Below are 18891 nucleotides of genomic sequence, written 5' to 3' on the forward strand. Positions count from 1 at the left end.
ATTCTGACTACCCCTAATTAATCAGTGTTTTTCTAAATAAAGGCTTATATTCTCCCTCAGAAATTAGTTCAATAATTTGTCCATCACTGAAGTTGAACAAAAACCTCACCTTACCCCCTCGTCCCTTTTTAAACAACCGTATAGCTTATTCAGTTAAGCTCAGGACAGTTACACTAGTATTGCTCCATACACAGAAAACATTAAATCCATGCATTAGACCAGCAGGTTCAATTATTTTCCTGGCTTTTTTTTTGCTTCTCATATACTTATGGAGAAATACAGCATAGAAACAGGTTCTTCAGCCCACTGAGATTATGCTAACCATCAAACACCCATATTTACACTAACCCTACCCTAAGGTATTTTATTTTTCATTGTTCCCAGCAATTCCTGCCCAAATTCAACCACATATCTACACATTAGATTTACAGAGGCCAATTAATCTACCAATGTACATGTCTTTGGACATGGGAGGAAACTGAGGCATCCAGAGGAAACTCACATGGTCACAGAAAGAACAGGCAAACTCCACAGAGACAGCACCAGAGATCACGATTGAATCTGGATCACTGTTGTAGCTGCTCTATTAAATGTGCTCCTCTGACAGATTAAAGTGAAATATATACCAAAGTACTCTTTGCAACTCGAACTGCCTTTACATTATTCAACTAACAAGGAACATTACCATTACAGTCAACATTCATTCTACAAATACAACCAATAAGACAGAAAAATTATTCAATATATTGTTTGTGGGATGCTGTATACTCATTTAACTGGAATAATCTAGACCTGGTGTCCACCAGGACCAAGAAAGAACTGGAAAAAATATGACTATCACTTTCAGGTCCTTTGTTTGAATTGTTCATCAGACTATTTTCTTTTGTTCATGGGTGAAGGATGTAGAAATGAAGAGCAACTTTCAGAAAGCTTTAGAACTGTCAAATGCTAAATCATGCAAATTATGATGGGAAATCCAAAAATGAATTTTTCAAATTAAAAACATAGTTTAGCGAGGTCCACCACTAGGACTTGTATATTGAGAATGGTGCCTAAAAACCCCCCACAATAAATAAATACCACTTAAGTGCTCTTAATGTTATAATACAAATCTGTATATTACCTGTGTTATCAAAAATCACCTTGGGCTCCTGTTGCTGCAGTTCAAGCCCTCCTACATCTTCATCCATGGTCTGCAAATTTCATCAGTCACCACTGAATCTGTTAAACAAATTGAGAAGCTTTAAGGATGCTTTACAAAATATTTTAATTATCACATCAGTCTATGCACAGATTGGATAATCACAGAACACTGCTACCTGAAAGATAAAAGTCAGGCAACTGACAATTTTGCCTTCAACTATCTGCTACACTTCATTGCTAATTTCAAAACATCAATACTCCTTTGTGATGCCACGGATCTATGAAAACTTAAAACGAAAAAGACAGGAAATACTTGCTTTCAGAATTTGGATATTTTGCACAATATTTGGTCATTACCAGGAATAGAAAATTGAAAACTTACAGCTGGACCATATTTACTCAGATTCCATTGTTTGGAAATTCAGAAAATTTGAATAGCTGGGCATTACAAGGATTACTTTTCTCAACTGTGCTATTTAGTAACTAACTATCAAACCAGCAAAAGATAAATGATGTGCTCATACTGAATCATTTCTCTCACACTCACTACCCAAAGCTTCTGCTAAACTTGTAGTTCTAGGGATTCCATTTTTTTAAAAATGATGAATATCAGAAGCTGTACAAGCTCTGCATGCATAGAAATGCACATTCACATCTGTGAACTCTACAGTCAAAATCCCCAATCTCAACTCTTTTGGAAGAAAGCAGCAAACAGCAGATTACTATTTCCCCATGGGGAGGGAAAGAAAATTAATGGAGTGTAGGTGGGTGGTAGAATCTGGGGGGAGTTGATGGGAATGTGCGAAGAATAAAATGGGATTAGTGCACATGGGTGGTTGATGGTCAGTATGGACTCGATGGGCTGAAGGGCCTGTTTCCGTGCTCTCTCTCTCTCTCTAAGACTACGACGACAACATTATCCTAAAACGACACATGTACATCTCATGGAATCTAATTTCACGGCAGCACCATAGATCTGGCAGCAGACCAATTGACCCCTTGGCAACAGATGGAACATGAAAACTAAGAAGGTAAATGGGATTGTATTCCATTTGCTAATTTTCTGCCCAACTGTCTGGGCCATCTGTAACTTCCTGCAGCCTAAAGCTCATAGTCTAGCTGGAAGTACACAAGTGAACACATTAATTACAATCACCTTGTCTCTTATAGTTCAGTATCAAAATAACATTAATAAATAGAATAGATAATTGGCTGAGACAATGACATCCAATGGCTCTTATACATGGTACCCCTCGAATCACCCTACCTTTAGGACAGCATTTGAGGGAAGGGAACAGGAAAGAGAGAATAAAGATAACTTGTTTAATCTGCAATTTCACATATAGGTTATCTTTTTTTTAAAGAAAGAAAACCTGCACACACTTTAACGTAGAAATATGGAGGATTATTTCCCAAGACTAATATCTCAGTAAGTGATACTTCCTCACCTACTGCATCAGGACCAATGTCTCCCACAAAGTGTCAGGTTTTGAGAAATGATTCGCTGGTTACTTGTCATGTTATCATGTCTTATATTCATTGCTCAGTATTAACATTTCAAGGAGGAAAAACTAACACCAAACCACAGTTGGAGTTATTAGGGAGATATGGGAGATATTTCGTTCCTCCTTCAAGAAACACCTTTGTCAAGAGGTAGGCTTAAGTTGTTTCTTGACAGAGGAAAGAGAAGTAAACGGGCAGAGAGATCTGAGAAAGCCATTCCGGGGCTTACAACCTTGGAACCAACAGTGGTGCATTTAAATTTGGGGATACTAAAGATGCCAAAGCTGGAGGAGTGCAGATATCTCTGGGAAATACAACAGTGAATGAGATCTTTTAAGATTACACAGCCGGAGATTAGATGTAGAAAGACATAAGACCACAGATGGATTTGAAAACAAGGACAAGAATTTTAAAATTGAAGTGCTGTTAATGGCAATCAGGCAGATCAGCAAACGCAAAGTTAACGAGTGAGCAGGACTTGGTGCAAGTTTGAAATAGGGGGCAGAGTTTTGAATACCCTCAAGTTTATGGAGAACAGAACAAAAGCGGCTAATTAGGAGTGCATTGGAATCAACAAATCTTCTGCATGGATCAGATTTCAAATGAGCTGAGCCAAGGTGACATTGTTTTACAAAGGTGAAGACATATGATCTTAGTGCAGACAAATACAATATCTGAAGTTCACTCAGGATCAAATATGACAGCAAGATTATGAACAACCTATTTCAGTTTCAGACAGTTGCCAGGAAGATTGGAATCAATGGCTAAGGAATAGAGATTCAGATGGGACCAAATATGATGGCTTTGATCTTCTAAATGTTTTCCTGAAGGAAGTTTTTGTTCCTGTGTTATTAGAGGCTGCAGAAACAATCTGATATTTCACAAACGTTGAGGTCAGGAGAGATGTTGAAGCAAAGCTGAATGCCCTGTGTTGAAACTAATATTACATGATTTTAATGACATTGCTGATAGGCAACATTAGAAACAGAAGTACAGATCCCTGAGGAACAAAAGAGGCAATGCTGGAAACACGGAAAGAAACTCATCGCTGGAGACTCTGAATATGACTGGATAGACAAGAACTTAACTTGACAACTAGATCCCATGCAGCTGAGTGACAGGAAAGGCAGTGGAGGAGGATTCAATGTTCAACAATATCAAAGGCTGCAGACTGGTTGAGAAGGGAGAGGAAAAGATAGACACAGATAACAATAGCTCATTTGCAGTCATACCTTCAAACTCAAATCATAAAAATCTACATGGACGTGTGACTTACATAGCACCTTATTTGGAAAACATATTTGGAAGCCACATCTGCCTGCCCATCTTCAAATATTCACTGCTGAAAACTGTAGTTAAATAAAGAAGGCACATTTATTTGCCCAAGTAACTGTGAGACATCATTCACTGGGCCTCAATATAGTTGGCTGGCCCCAGATAACAGACTGGTGAGAAGTTTTTAATGAAGTAAATATTGAGCTTAAAGCTCAGTGAATTCACCTCAAATATTCATGCAATAAACTAATAGAGGTAACCAAAATATGTCTTTATTACAACAGGGAAAAACTTGTCTTTTGATTGAAACTACCATCCTCAGGTTTAAGATTAAATTCTGTTAAAAAATATTTCTTACCTTAGCCCGACCTTCCTTCAAACGTTCACTGCCATAAGCTAAGGTCAAAGAAAGGAATTTTAGTTTACCAGGCCCACACATAAATGTGTCAATATAAAAGCCAACCTTTCAAGAAAAAAAATTTAATAAGCAGTAGGAATGTGTGTCATAAATTTTGAGCCAATGCTTTATGCTTGGTCTCCTTACTTAAAGAAGATGCATGTGCCTTGGCACTGTGAGAAGCAAATTTATTAGGTGATTTCTAGAACGATGTGTTTCTCGCATGAGGAAAAATTGAGCTGAATTTGCTTATACTTTCTGGAGATTGGAAGAATGCGAGATGGTATCACTTAAACATATTAAGATTCTGAGCAGGCTTCCTAAAGGCTGCAATGACACTGTGAAGATGCTTCCCTTGGTAGTGGAGTCTAGAACAAGAGGGTATAATCTCAAGTTAAGAAAGAAATAAAGAGGAATTTATACATTTGGAAATTTCTGTATGTTTGAACTTTAGAGGACTTTAAATGCTGAGTCAATAAATATAATCATTGCGAAGATGGCAAGACATGAATTACAGCAAATTAAGAGTTATGGGAATGCTCAGAAAAGTAAAGTTGAGGCGAAAGATCAGAGGCCATGAGCCAGAGCAGGTTTGAAAAACTGTATGGTCCATTCATGTTCTTTTTCCTGACATCTCTCTTAAAAATAATTTTCTTCTTAAGATCATAATGACCTGCATAGCTGCATTTGTATACAGGCCCTTCAGACTTTTTTTATTTACGAGCACATTCCCTTAGAAATAATTACTTACCATTCAAACTAATTTTTCAGTGTGTATAGATGTCAATCACCATTTGGGCAAAGGCATTCGGGTGCATCTAAATTAATGAGCCACCTGGTAAAAGAAGGAAATAAAGTCCTATTTGATTTCATCACTTAATCAGACCTCAAAATCTGCACACCCAGTTATAAATCATGCTTACTATACCTGAATTTGACCACATCATGCAAGCTCCCTGCATGATGGTCTACATTTAAAAAAAAACTTCACAAATCATAAAGCACTCTAGAATCTCCCATGGTTGTGAAAGACGCTAATATAAATGCAAGTCTCCCTTTCTCCCTTGACAACTATGTGTAAATGACTGTAAGAAAACATTCACGTATGGGATTTGAAATAAAGGTGATCCCATTATGAAGACTTAAAGGGTCTGATGTCAAGTACTGCCAAGAGAATTAATTACTCACTAATACAAACATTAATAAGACTATCAGGGAAAGGAAGCAGTAAGTAGGCCACAGTGAGATAATTTCTGATCAATGAAAAATCCAGTATTATAGCTACAGCTCAATTCATTGTTGTATTGTTTGAGAGCTAACAGTCAATTTGCATTCAACAAGTTTTACCAATAAAGTACTGTGCATCTACTTTTATTTTATTTTTGGTGATATTAGTTGAGGGATAAACATTGATCAGCATGCTAGGGAAACTCCCCACTCTTCAGCAAATCACACCAGCAAACCTTTTACATCCACCAGAGGGCAGATGGGCTTTAGTTTTATACTGCATCCTATAAATGCCATCCCTGAAAATGAAATGGTCCCTTATTCCTTTATTGAACTGCTCTAGAAATTCAAGATATGCACTAAATGATCCTTTTGGTTACTGGTATTCCACTGAGAACATCACTTGCACCCAAGAGAGAATGCAAACAAATAACTTAATCTGGCAGGCATCCTCGTCTGCCACCACAGTGGAACCGACTTGCCCCTGGAATACCCAAGAGGCACTCCCAGAACAACAAGGTACAAGATTCCTTATAACCCTCCAGAGATTGCCCTGGGAATTGTATCCTCCCAACCACATCAATTGTACAAATCATGTTGTGATGTAAGGGTGACAGAAGTCAGAAATTACCAGTCAAATTTCTGGAATGACATATTGAATTTCACTGCAAGAAATTACTTTCAGTTGCATGATACTGAAAAAAATGTGCCATATGCAAAGGAATTTCAAATCAACTGTGTTTAAGTCTCAGGAAGAGGACTAATAATGTGGTAAATTATCATGATGCCTTGTGATGTTATGTAACAGCAAGGTAGCTCAAAAATATTTGCAGCAACTAGGATTTCCAAAGTAGATAGTCCTCAAGTAAAATTAACAGTCTGTTAGTCTAATATAATTAATTTTTGCAATGTTAAAAGCTGTTGATTATAGTCACTAAAATATGCTAATTAAAATTAGGTAATTCAATATCACAAAGTAATGAAAGCAAAAAAGATATGGAATAAGAGAATTTGCTTGTAAAAAGTTGTCACACTAGTTAATACCTAGCTCCCCTCCTGGCAGAAATCCATACAGACCATGTTGATGCATGAGTAACCAATACCACTCAGGGTCAGCCAATGATAAGCATGGGATGGGGGAAGAGGAAGCTGGTGCGTGTTTGGGAGGGGAATTGTTCTCTCTGTACTTCCAGTTTAGCCTTCATTCAAAGGGTTGCATTTGATAATTTGCAATTAAATACAATGCTGCATTTTTTGCTATCTTTACTTATGTAAATTCATCCCACAGTTATCATTTCTTAAAATGTTGAATGCATTCATGGTGAAAGATAGAGTTTTATCTTTTACTCTCTTGTCTTAAAAGCTCTCTAACCACCATATTTCCCATTTCCTTAAAAGAAAACTTTGATTTGTTTTTGACAAACTGATTTGTGCTCATCTGATGCATCCCTGTGAATTAGTCTATTCAAATGGATTTACAGACTAAATATCATGTTTTTCAAGTGAGTTTAATCTCAAACTGCCAACAAGTTGTCATTATAATGATATAGAGAATGTATAAAATAGGCAATAGGTTAATAAAATATTTTTCTTCACCACACTGAATTCTTATAAGTCAGATACTTGTTACATTTTTATTCCAGTATGCATTTTAATTTCATGCTAGAAACTGTTGCAAGATTTTTCAATTTAATAAAAAATAATTAAATGAGTATGGAAGATTTATGACTGTGAGAGAGCAAGAATTGTGAGTATACAATAATGAAATATTACAGTAGCAGTTTAGTTGTTAAAAAGGTTGTAAAAGATACTTACCTGGCATAGGATCCAAAGCTCCATTGATTTCAATTGTGAATCTCAGACTGCAGATTAGAAAGCCAAAGGAAAGGCTTTTTTTAAACTATTCCACTTTAGTTTAATTTTAGTTATTTCTGCACTTCTGTGTTTCAAGTTAACTTTGACTTAAATTTAAGTAAATTTTACAATTAGTTCCTTCAATTTTAGTGCATTTTAAAAAAATGTATATTAACATCAGAGACATATAAAAACTGCTACATGGCAGTTCTGACAAAAAGGAAACCTGACTCCAGCTTTGCCTTCAAAGCCTGTGAGGTTGCTTTTAGGACCTCAATTCCACACTCACTGCTGCATAGTCATCTTTCAGACCTCACTGCCCACCTCGAGAGTGCAGAGGGTCAGAGAGACAGGCTCTCTACATACAGCCCAAGTAGATGCAAGCATGCAGGGGCACATGCAGCAATTCCAGGAGGCTGATTGATCCACTCTGCAGCTTGCAAGGCAGTGTCATTGAGGAACAAGATAAGCAGATGTTTTTGGCATGGAGCCCCTGATAAAAACATTCAACTGCCTCATCTTTCAGCTGATTCAGGGCCCACACCGTAAACATCAGCTTGTCTGGCACTCTCCACAGCTGCCATCTAACTTACTGAATGTTTCCAAGTGACAATTATTTTAATCTTCCAGCAGTATTTTCCTATTTTTCTATGCAAAAACTGACCTTTTTTGAGCATGTATAATGGTCAAATCTGTTTGTTAACAAGTAGGAAGAAAATATGGTGCTAGATGGTACTCTTGTTCCGGTTTCCTCAGCAGTGAGATTTACTTTAGGCAACAGTAATTCAGAGAAATCTTTTGTAACCAACAGAGAGCATGAACATCCTGGTTTGACAGTACTTTATTAAAACTGGAATTCTCAGTATGGTAACAAGTAGAACATTGACAATCAGCATCAAGTATATAATATGGACATGTGCATGCTAAGAGCCCCAACATTAAATAGGCTGGAACACAATGAACTTGCTTTCACCAGCATTTATTTTGAAGTTTCTTCCTTTTTGAACTCAAGACAACATTTTCTCACACCCAAACTATGTTCCCATACTGATCTACCTGACAGAACCGGTATTTCTTTCACTTCTATGCTACTGACAATCTGACATCAGGTGCTCAATAAAGTTCTATTGTAATGCTCTCATGGGATCTGGAGTGTAGGCAGGTGTGCAGCCAGTGGAAACAAGCAAGTCTCTCCCCACCGTGCTCTGGTCAGGTGTGTGGCCAGGAGCTGGAGATGAGGTGTGATCAAAACATGTGCAGGTGTGCCAAGAGCCAGAAGACCAAAGAGCAAGGGGGTGGGGATACAGAAAAAACTCTTAAGAAGTAAGGTGGGGGGGGGTGGAGGGAAGGAGTGGGGAGGAAGACTCATTCTCACATAAACACCACTCGCAGGATGCTCACAAAATCACACTGAATACAGATTGCTATCTCAAAACATTTTTTTATTCCCACTCTGCTTAAGTGCTTAAGATGTGTTTGTCACTTTTTATTCCAAGAAGATAATTCTATAATCTCTGGAAAGTTAAAACCAATGGAACCTATTGAAATCTCTTTGAATTCACACAGGAAATAGTCAAGTTCAGTAGATTTATCAAGTTTTAATCCCATTTGTTGTTTTAATATTCTATGAACCTGAATTTATTAAAGTTCCTCCTTCTGGATATATCCTTGGTTCCCCATTCTTTCCATGTTTTGGTGTCTTTTTCGCCATGATGAGAAATACAAAAGTATGTATCTAATTTTTCTACAATTTCCCTGGCTTTCCATGCAATTACTGTTCCTAAACTCCACATTTTACATATCTCTATAAGTTATTATGATCTGTATTCAATCTCTTTCAGTGGGTTACTCTCCAGTATCCTCAAAAATTTCTCCTCCACTGGGCGGTGGAAGCAGAATCTTTGAATATTTTTAATGCAGAGATAGATTCTTGATATACAATGAAGTGAAAGGTTACCAGGAGTGGTTGGGAATGCAAAGTTGAGTTTAAAATCAGATCAGTCATAATCTCTTGCTGGTAATTCACATGTGTTATAAAAGCTAATATTTTTTCAGCTACAGATTTTCATAATTTCTCTCCCTATCAGTTCTCATGCTCCATAGTTCAGTCCATACCTCAACAGAAACTGTGAGCTTGTGGCCTGTGACAAAACAATGTCATTCTAAAGAGGCATTTGCCGCTTTTTTGAGGTCTGAAAATAAAAATCAGTGTAAACTACACAATAATGATGGAAAATGAGTGGAAAAAAGGAACCACTCATCACAGAAAAAGACCTGGTCATCTAGGTAAAATTAATAACATTATGTTTGGCATTTTTTCATAAAGTGCTTAAAAATAGTTCATTCTTCTTAATATAGGTATGCTTAAGATTTCCTGTTTTATTAACGTTTATACCTCATAATTATATTGAAAAAACGATCAAACATAAAATAATGCATGCCATGATATCATTATTCACATACATTGACACCAAAATAGTTTTCTGAACCGTATGGATTTTGTTTTCAAAATTCAAGGCCTTTTCATCTTCTTGGTCTATAATGCGATTGAAACAAAGCACGAAGCAGCTATAAAACGACTAAGAACCCAGTGCTGCATCTATTGAAATATCGGCTTTTCATCTCCGAAATCTGGATTTGTTCCAGCCCACAAACACGGGGAGAGACAAGCCACAGGATCTCTGCTGTATGAATTCTATAGAAAATAGCAAATACAAACGAGGGGAAAGTACCTATATTGTACCCGGGCAAACGAGTGAAATGACATGGGGTGCTTGTTTTTTTTTGTAAATCTGCTGAAGTCGCAAATCCATTATGATAAAATATCAAGCACAGTACTGGGAAAACATTAAAATAACTAGCTCCCATGGCATCTCAAAATGAGCCTTGTTCATGGGCACAGGTCTGGCCGGCGACTTTAAAGTAATGCAGAACCCTTGAGTACAAATAAGTGCAGACGGTCCCTCCGAGATCTCTTTTGGTATGCGAAGCGGGGGCATGCCCGCCACGATAAGCAGATAAGCCCGAAGTGTAGGGCAGTGGGATGAGGATGGGAGTTTGTTGCGGGCACAGCAGTGCCTCCCCGACGTGCAGTATCACGACCCGGCAAGGAACGGCGGCAGGAGGGATGCCGACCCGGGCCTTTCATTGTCTGATGGTGCGGAGGGTCGGGAGGGCGCAGTGCGAATCGTTGCCAGAAGAAGTGGCGCGCAGCGCTTGGCGCCCATTGACAGAATAAGAGAGAGAGAGAGAGGGGAAGGGCGCGAAAGGGCCGCCGTGACGACAACCATGTTGAAATGGCGGCCGGGGCGGGAGGCTGGTAGAAGCCCGCAAGCTGCTGACTCTCGGGAGACCGACCAAACAGCGACCGGGAGCGACGGACATCGCCGCGGGATCCAAGATCGGCAGCTCGCCTGCGTTCCGTTCCTTACTTTCATAAATCAAATAACGCTGTGTTTTGTTAAAAACAAATAATTCTCCTCTCTATGACTCACTGCCCCCTCCACTCCCCCCCCCCTCCGGTGCCGAAATGACGCGCCCGCCAGCTCTTCTCCCCTACGTCCGATGTGCGAGAGGGGGGAGAGAGGAAAAAAAACCACAAAGAAGGTAACGCGGCCGTGGGTTGGCTGGGTCGGGCTCCGTGCTGCCCCTCAGTGAGAGGGAGAACACACTCACCGCCAAGATGGCGCCGACGCCTTGCTCCAACCCTGCCCCCAACCGCCGACATCTTGTCTCCACCATCCGCCGCACGATGTGCCTTCGCCGCAGCTTCTTATCGTGCACGTCTAGCTATATAAAAAAAAGTACCGAGCGCACGGCGATCTCCTTCACGCCCCTCCCGCTGAATCCTCCAAAATATTTTTCTTTTCGGGTTTTTTTTTCTCTGAATAAATCTACGGCGCGGCCTAGACCTCGGCCCGGAGGGAAGCCCTTGTCTGGGAGCCTGGCCGCTTGAGGCCTAACTGCGGCCTCCTCGAGGCCTACTAACCGCCATTGACTGGAACGGGCGGAGGCGCGGGCGCCCGCTCGCCGCCCATGCCCGGGAGAACGGCCGCGCGTCCGGAGGGAGGCGGCCGGGGGCCCGGAGCGGTGCCTTTGCCCTTACCTGGTGAGCGTGTTGGGCGGGCGGAGGCCGATTTCGGTTCGTTTCGACTCCTTCCTGGGCTTGGTTTAGGCTCAGCCTTTCCTGGCTGGGCCGAGCGCTGGCGGGTCGGGTCGGGCCTAGCCCTGCCAATCAGGCTTTGTTGTTTGATGGCTGCGGGGAGGAGGAGGAGGGGCTGACTCTGCTCGGCTCTTCGCTGCCGCCGCCGCCGCCGTCGTAATACGTAACGTCAGAGTCTAACCCCTAGGAAAATGCGGAAGAAGCAAGTGCGGTCAGGCCAGAAACGGGAGAGCGACCAAAGCCCACCGGGGTTTAACGCCCTGATCGTGGCTTGCTGCAAAACCGGGTCCGCCACTCGGCTTGGGGCCCCTCGCAGGCTGCCGGCGGGTTTTAATTTGTTTTCTTTTTTTCAAAAAATATATCCCTGGGGGTAATAAAGTCAGACTTCAGCGGGGTGGGAGGAAGTCTGTCGGCACTGGTCTCAGCCCCGACGCGACAGTCGGAGGCCGGACTGGCAGTGGAAGCGTTGCCCGAGTGGGCTGTGTGTCGTGCGGCTGGACCATCTCAACGGGCAAGAAATGGAGCCGACGTCCATCTGCTCCAAGGCGGCCGGGGGGGGGTGGGGTGGAAATAATGCTCCTGGTTCCCCTTGCTGGAGGCGCCGGCACTTAAAATGTTTTCTCTTCTTAATTGTTTCCACAGCAATTGGATTGAGCATCGTCATTCCCATCCCGACCCCGCCATTTTCCCCCTTGCTGGCCACCATTTTGCCGAAGTTATTTTTAATTCTGTAAAATTTTGTTTTGACTTTTGTTTTCATCCTTGTAAGGGTTTCGATGCATTTTGCTCTTGAAGGGTGATGTGCAGGACCGCCACAAAATTTAAGTGAAGGAACATGTGATTTACACCAGGCAACGCACTCTTTTTCCTGCACATCCCGGGCCAGCGGTGCATATATAGTTGTTGCGGTCAAAGAGATTTTAGTTTAGAGATGATATTCAGGACGAGGAGATCGAATCTGCAGCATGATCTTGTGGTTCTACTGGTTTTTAACAGACGGAATCTGCTTTTCATATATTGGGTGGGGGCACGGGAGATGAGGTGATGTGCAGAGATCACTCATACTGAGCGTACTTTTTTGATGTCCAGTATAGCAGAGGAACCAAGGTTACTCTTGAGATTGAAATAAATGTGTGGGAAGGTAGGGTGAAAACGTGAAGCTAGGTAAGTTTGCATTTGTTTAAGGAGATACTGTTTCGAGCAGCATTTATGGTTTTGAAATGTACAGAACCCCCTCCTGGTTCCATCCACCCATTACACACATAGGTCACCTACAGGCTCCACCCTCTCCTCGTCTGGTTCTGGTTGCATCTGCCATTCACCTCTCCCCTAATGGTTCGCATAATCAGCTCCAGCACTGGTGTCCCTGCTTAATTCCCTCCAGCAGCTGTCTCCAACCTTGACGTTGCCCTCCCCCCATCTCCGTCTATCTACCTCTCATTTTTTTTCTCTCTTTGTCTACCTCCAACTATCATTCACCTGCCACTGTCCCAACTCTTACCTCCCCTGCCTGGTGCAACCTGCCTGTCATCTTTCACTCCTCAGTCCACCACTCCCCTTTTTATACTGGCCATCTGGCCTCTTAGTCCTGATGCAGAGTCTGGATCTGAAATGTCGACAATTCCTTTCCTCCACAGATGCTGCTCAACTTGCTAAGTTTCTCCAGCAGATTGTTTGTTATTCAGAGATAGTATCTGAGGAGAGGAAGCCACTAGTAATGTTATCTAGTCAGAGGTGCTGAAATGCAAAATTTGCTGGAAATCTGAAAAGGCAGAAACTGTTGGAAACAGCAGACGAGACAGCATTTGTAGATGAAGAAAATTTAATGTTTCACATGATCTTCCATTGGAACACAAAAAAAGACATAAATTAAGCACTCACATTGTCAAAATAGACATGATGGAAACAGAGAACCTGAAAGTGTAGAAAAAATGGAAGGAGGTGTATTCAAGATGCTTGTGGGTGTTGGTAGATGCTAGTTGCTGGTAACAAGTTTGAGATGAGCCAGTGGAAATTAATAGTAAAAGAATTTTCTAATTTAGGGCAAGATCAGGAAGTAGCCTTTATCCTCTACATCCTGTAGTTCTGCACTTAGAGAAAACATCGTTGCACTATATATTCTGTCAAGCCTTCTCAGAACCTCGTGGTTCAATCAGATCACCACAAGGAGACTTGGGGAGAAAAACTGGCCTGGGCCCAGTTCAGGTATCGAAATAATTTTAGGAATTGATAATTTTCTTGCACTTGTTGGAAGTGTGGGAAGCAGAAGTGAGGCAAAGAAGGAATAAAATATGTAGGTTGACAATTACCACCCAAATGAATATTCTGGAGTAATAGTAGTAATAATTTTGATTGAACTGCAGTACAATGATTCTTGAGGGTGCTTAGCCAAATTCTTTTTTGATTGACAAAAATAGTTGTACATCCATTACACTCAAATTTGTCTCCTTTATACTTGAAGCACTGAAAGTAAAATAACTAGGAAATTTACTGTGATCAGAGCAAATTTTATTGGGTATAAAGGCACCAAAAGATTGAACAAACCAGATAAAAGTGTATCATAGCAAAAAAGATTCCAAAGGCTTCAAAGAATTCCTTCTATGGGTGCACTAGATGTAAGTGTGTTTGCATGGGAAAATAATGATGAGAAATACAGGGATATGGCTGGTACTAGCATTGGTGATCCTGACTTGGAGTAAAGAGGTCACAGGATTTGGCTAATTTAGCTGTTTATATGGAGTTTTGACAGTAGTGAATTGAAAGGACAGAGTCTGTGGGTACATCATTGCAGAGATTGAAGAAGTCTATGGTTGGGTCGGGAAGAGGGAAAATTGAAGGTGCTAGAAAAAAAAGGATGACTATGATATGTCTAGATTTTGATAAATGTATGACAAAACCTTGGAAGGAATAAGGTGCTACCATTTGTGAGCTAATATATCAATGCATTCTTCCATAATGAGGTAATTTGAGTGAACAAGCAAACTGAAAGAGATTGTGGAGAAAGCCTGTGATTGTTAATCTTTTGATGAAATGTAAGGTTTATATGCTAAGACCAGTGTGTTGTATGGGAGAGTTGATGAGAGGAGGGCATGGGAGTTGTTGCTCATACGAGAGCAGTTATAAGTGGTTCAAAAGATCTTTTGGATATTGTCAATAGAAACATGGTGTGGGAATCCTAGGATGGTAAATAAATAGAAAATTTCCACTTGGAATAATCAGCACTTGTTGTTACTGAGTAAATCAAATAGCAATTTCCCAATCCTCGTTAATGCAATTAAAGACGAAAATCAGGAAGCTGCTGCACAAAATTTTTTGACCCTTCCCATACTGTTCCTCGGCAAGCTTTTTCACACTGGTTTTTCACCCTGAGTTTTGGCATTGAAATCCAGAAGGGTGTCCAAGTGTACATGAATTTTTAACAACATCATCAGTCTTGAGCACGACTGAACAAATAGTCTGGCACTGAAACTTTAAATTTACATTTATTAAGTCTCATTCAGATTTTATTAGAATTTTAAAAAAAACTTTTACTTTATCTCTTTTGTCTCTTCACCCCATCATCAGTGCGAGTTGATGCATTTTGGAAAGACGAGTGTGAGGTGATGCATTTTGGGAAGAAAAACCAGGGTATGATTTGTAGACATGAAGGAATATTGATAAACAGAGGAGACTTGGGGTTAAAGTCCATAGTTCCCTGAAAGTAGCAACAGAGGTAAATAGGGTGGTGAAGAAGGCATATGGCACGCTTGCTTTCATAGGTTGGGACATAGAATAGGCATAAAATAGAAACCTTGGGATGTTATGTTGCAACTTTACAAAACACTGGTTAGACAGCACTTAGAGTACGCAGTACTGGTTTCCACACTATAGGAAGATTGAGGTCGCACAGAATGGAGGATTCACCGGGATGTTCCCTGGATTGGAGGACTTTAGTTATAGGGAGAGATTGGATAGGCTGGGCTTGTTTTCCCTGGAATGAAGGAGGCTGAGGGGTGACCCGATAGAGGTATAAAAAAATAATAAAAGGCACAGATATGGTAGATAGTCAGAATCTTCTTCCTGTGGTAGGGGTGTCAAAAGCAAGAGGGCATGGGTTTAAGGTGAGAATGAGTTTTAAAAGGGAATTGAGAGAGATTTTTACATAGAGAGTGGAATGATAACTGGAACTCGTGTCCAAGGAAGGTGGACGAGACAGATACAATCACTACTTTTTTCAAAGAGATGTGCAGACAAGGACTTGAATAGGCAAGGCATGGAAGACTACTGATCTAATGAGGGCAAATGGGATTAGTGTAGATGGAATTAGTGTAGATAGGCATAAAGGGTGGCATAGACATGGTGGGCTGAACAGCCTGTTTCTGTGCTGTACAATCCTATGATTCTTTTCCTCTCTCACTTTCTAGATTTGACTTTACATTAAATGTTCCAAATTGTACTTTTCAGTTGAGATTTACCTGGCTCAGTTGAGTCATCAATCTGATTTATTTGCATTGTCTACACTGGCTCCTGTTCCTTTTTTTTTAAAGAAAAAGGAACCTGAGGAACTGTTAAGTGTAATAATCAGAAATCACTTTTCATTCACCCAGGCCACAAAATCCAGGCTTGTAATTTAACAGATTTATGTTTTCTCATGGCAGATTATGCAACTATAAAATGACTGATCTCACTTAAAGCATTAATGGTGATTAGTACAATCTTTTTTGATTGTATTTAGGAAATTGGCTGTCTGAGGAAAGTTGAAATTTATGTAGTATTTGGGATAGCCATGTCTGAATCCTAATATAAATTTTAAGTTGTAAGAAGTTTGAATAAATACACACATTATGCTTCTGTTAAATCCACGGTGTTTGGGATTGGAGGGAGCAAAGGGATAAAGTTTGGGAATGACACGGTGAAAGGAGTGAAATTGGAATCTTATTGCTTCCATCTTGTCAAAGTTTTATTTTCAAAGTTAATTGTCTGCGAGCTTGCCCTCCCCTTTTAACAGAGTTGCAAACAAATCAATCTCTTCCTCCAGCAGGGTGATGCTAAATCTTCATCACATTTCAGATTAAATTTGCTAAATTGTATTGGTGAGAAAGAAGTCATTGTTGATTTTTTTGTGAGGAACGACTTACTTTGAGTGAATATATCAGAATCAGGTTTATTATCACTGACTTATATGATGTGAATTTTTTGTTTTGCAGCAGCAGTACAGTGCAAGGACATAAATTACCATAAATTAAATAGTGCAAAAAAAAGAATAACAAGGTAGTGTTCATGGACCATTCAGATATCTAATGGCGGAGGGGAAGAAGCTGTTCCAAAATTGTTGAGTGTGGGTCTTCAGGCTCCTGTACCTCCTCCCTGATGGTAGTAACGAGAAAAGAATTTACAAACTCATTCTATAATGTTACCCCCACCAAGTTCCAGAAGAGCCGTAAAGGTGTTCGTTGTTTCTCCTTGGCAAAAAAAAATAATTTAATGGAGTTATGAAGCAGCCTTTCATGGAAAAGGGCAAGGAAAGGATTCACAGGTGCTAAGAATTTGAATTTAGATCCTTGGAAGTACAATAATAAATGTCATGGCAAATTGAAGAGACTTTACCTCTCAAAGGTGTTGATGATTGCTTCAAAAAGTAACTGCAAGCTCATTTATCTGTATTAAAACCACCAAGCATGGGAAATATTTGTGTCCAAGATCAATGACATGTATTGATATGTTGATATATTAATGAAATTACTTGCAGGGTTTATCAGGGAATACTTGATTTTTTTTTTAAATTGATTTAGTCACGGTTCATGTACAATGTTGATTTCATGACAAATAAAATTATGACCTGTCCAAAATTGTGCGGCATTTTGGGTGGGACTGGTGCTAGGCCATGCAAAGTGAGACAACTGATATTCCTCATACAGCTTGGACTACCATTTCGAATTGAAAGCTGTTTTGAACCATAGAACAATACAGCACAATACAGGCCCTTCGGCCCACCGTGTTGTGCTGCCCTTCAAACCACACCTAAGACTATCTAACCCCTTCCTCCCACATATCCATCTTAACTTAAATTCCTCCATATGCTTATCTAAAAATCTCTTGAACTTGTCCAATGTATCAGCCTCGACCACCACCCCAGGCAGCGCATTCCATGCACCAACCACTCTCTGGATGAAAAACCTCCCTCTGACATCACCCTTGAACTTCCCACCCAATACCTTATAGCCATGTCCTCTTGTATTGAGCATTGGCGCCGTGGGAAAGAGGCGCTGGCTGTCCACTCTATTTATTCCTCTCAATATCTTGTATACCTCTATCATGTCTCCCCTCATCCTCCTTCTCTCCAATGAGTAAAGCCCTAGCTCCTTTAACCTCTCCTCATAATCCATACTCTCTAATCCAGGCAGCATCCTGGTAAATCTCCTCTGCAGCCTTTCCAACGCCTCCACATCCTTCCTATAATGAGGTGACCAGAACTGGACACAATACATTTCGCAGCTCTTAAACTTGATCCCACGACTTATGAAAGCTAGCATCCCATAAGTCACAGCCCTCCAATCCGAAAGCACTCCCTCCACCACAACCCTCTGCTTTCTACAGGCAAGCCAATTTTGAATCCACACGGCCAAGCTTCCCTGGATCCCTTGGCCTCTGACCTTTTGAAGAACCCTACCATGTGGAACCTTGTCAAACGCCTTACTAAAATCCATGCAGACCACATCCACTGCACTACCCTCATCAATCTTTCTGGTCACCTCCACAAAGAACCCTATCAGGCTTGTGAGGCAAGATCTTCCCTTCACAAAGCCATGCTGGCTGTCCCTAATCAGTCTATGTTTCTCCAAATGCTCATAGATAGGCTCTTAGAATCCTTTCCAACAGCTTGCCACCACAGACATAAGGCTCACCGGTCTGTAATTCCCTGGACTATCCCTATTACCTTTTTTGAATAAGGGGACAACATTCGCCACCCTCCAATCCTCCTATATCTGGAATTATTTGGTGTTATATATGGTATGACCATGGGATCATCTTGTCTTTTGAAATGTGATATGTTGCCTGCAAGGCAACTAGTATGGCATGCTTAAGGAAGATGCATTGAAAAACAGGTTGCAAGCGTGCTCACACATGTTGATGACTTCATGATATACTATGGTTAATGCAGATCGAGAATGAACACCAATCACTACTGATTTTAAATTTTTTAATCAAGATACAGTGTTTTCAGATCTTTCCTGGATTATTACTCTGATCTCCGCTGAGATGCTCGTTTGATGAACTGGGTAATCCCCAGACATAAAGCTGGGATAGAGGGGAAATTTGTCAAATCATTGCTTTCAATGGTGCATCTGAC

At 40.6% G+C, this 18891-nt stretch overlaps 1 protein-coding gene across 6 annotated transcripts in view; it reads right to left on the reverse strand.

The window, feature by feature from the left end:
- LOC127569211 (zinc finger X-chromosomal protein-like) overlaps window positions 1-13078 on the reverse strand; it is a 32203-nt gene extending 19125 nt beyond the window's left edge. For 2 of the 6 annotated variants that reach the window (XM_052013623.1, XM_052013619.1), the window contains exons 1-4: window positions 11075-11218; window positions 5070-5153; window positions 4280-4317; window positions 1124-1221 (exon numbers count right to left, since the gene is read on the reverse strand). In XM_052013623.1, coding sequence (XP_051869583.1) covers window positions 1124-1190 — 67 coding nt within the window. In that variant the 5' untranslated portion in view covers window positions 1191-1221; window positions 4280-4317; window positions 5070-5153; window positions 11075-11218. Of the gene's footprint in view, window positions 1-1123; window positions 1222-3922; window positions 3996-4279; window positions 4318-5069; window positions 5154-11074; window positions 11219-11504 lie in introns of those variants that run through there. The other 4 variants (XM_052013620.1, XM_052013621.1, XM_052013618.1 and 1 more) reach the window with 4 other exon arrangements.
- Window positions 13079-18891: the final 5813 nt, after the last annotated feature.

Source organism: Pristis pectinata, chromosome 4 (genome assembly GCF_009764475.1).
Source record: "Pristis pectinata isolate sPriPec2 chromosome 4, sPriPec2.1.pri, whole genome shotgun sequence".
In the NCBI taxonomy this organism is placed as follows: domain Eukaryota; kingdom Metazoa; phylum Chordata; class Chondrichthyes; order Rhinopristiformes; family Pristidae; genus Pristis; species Pristis pectinata.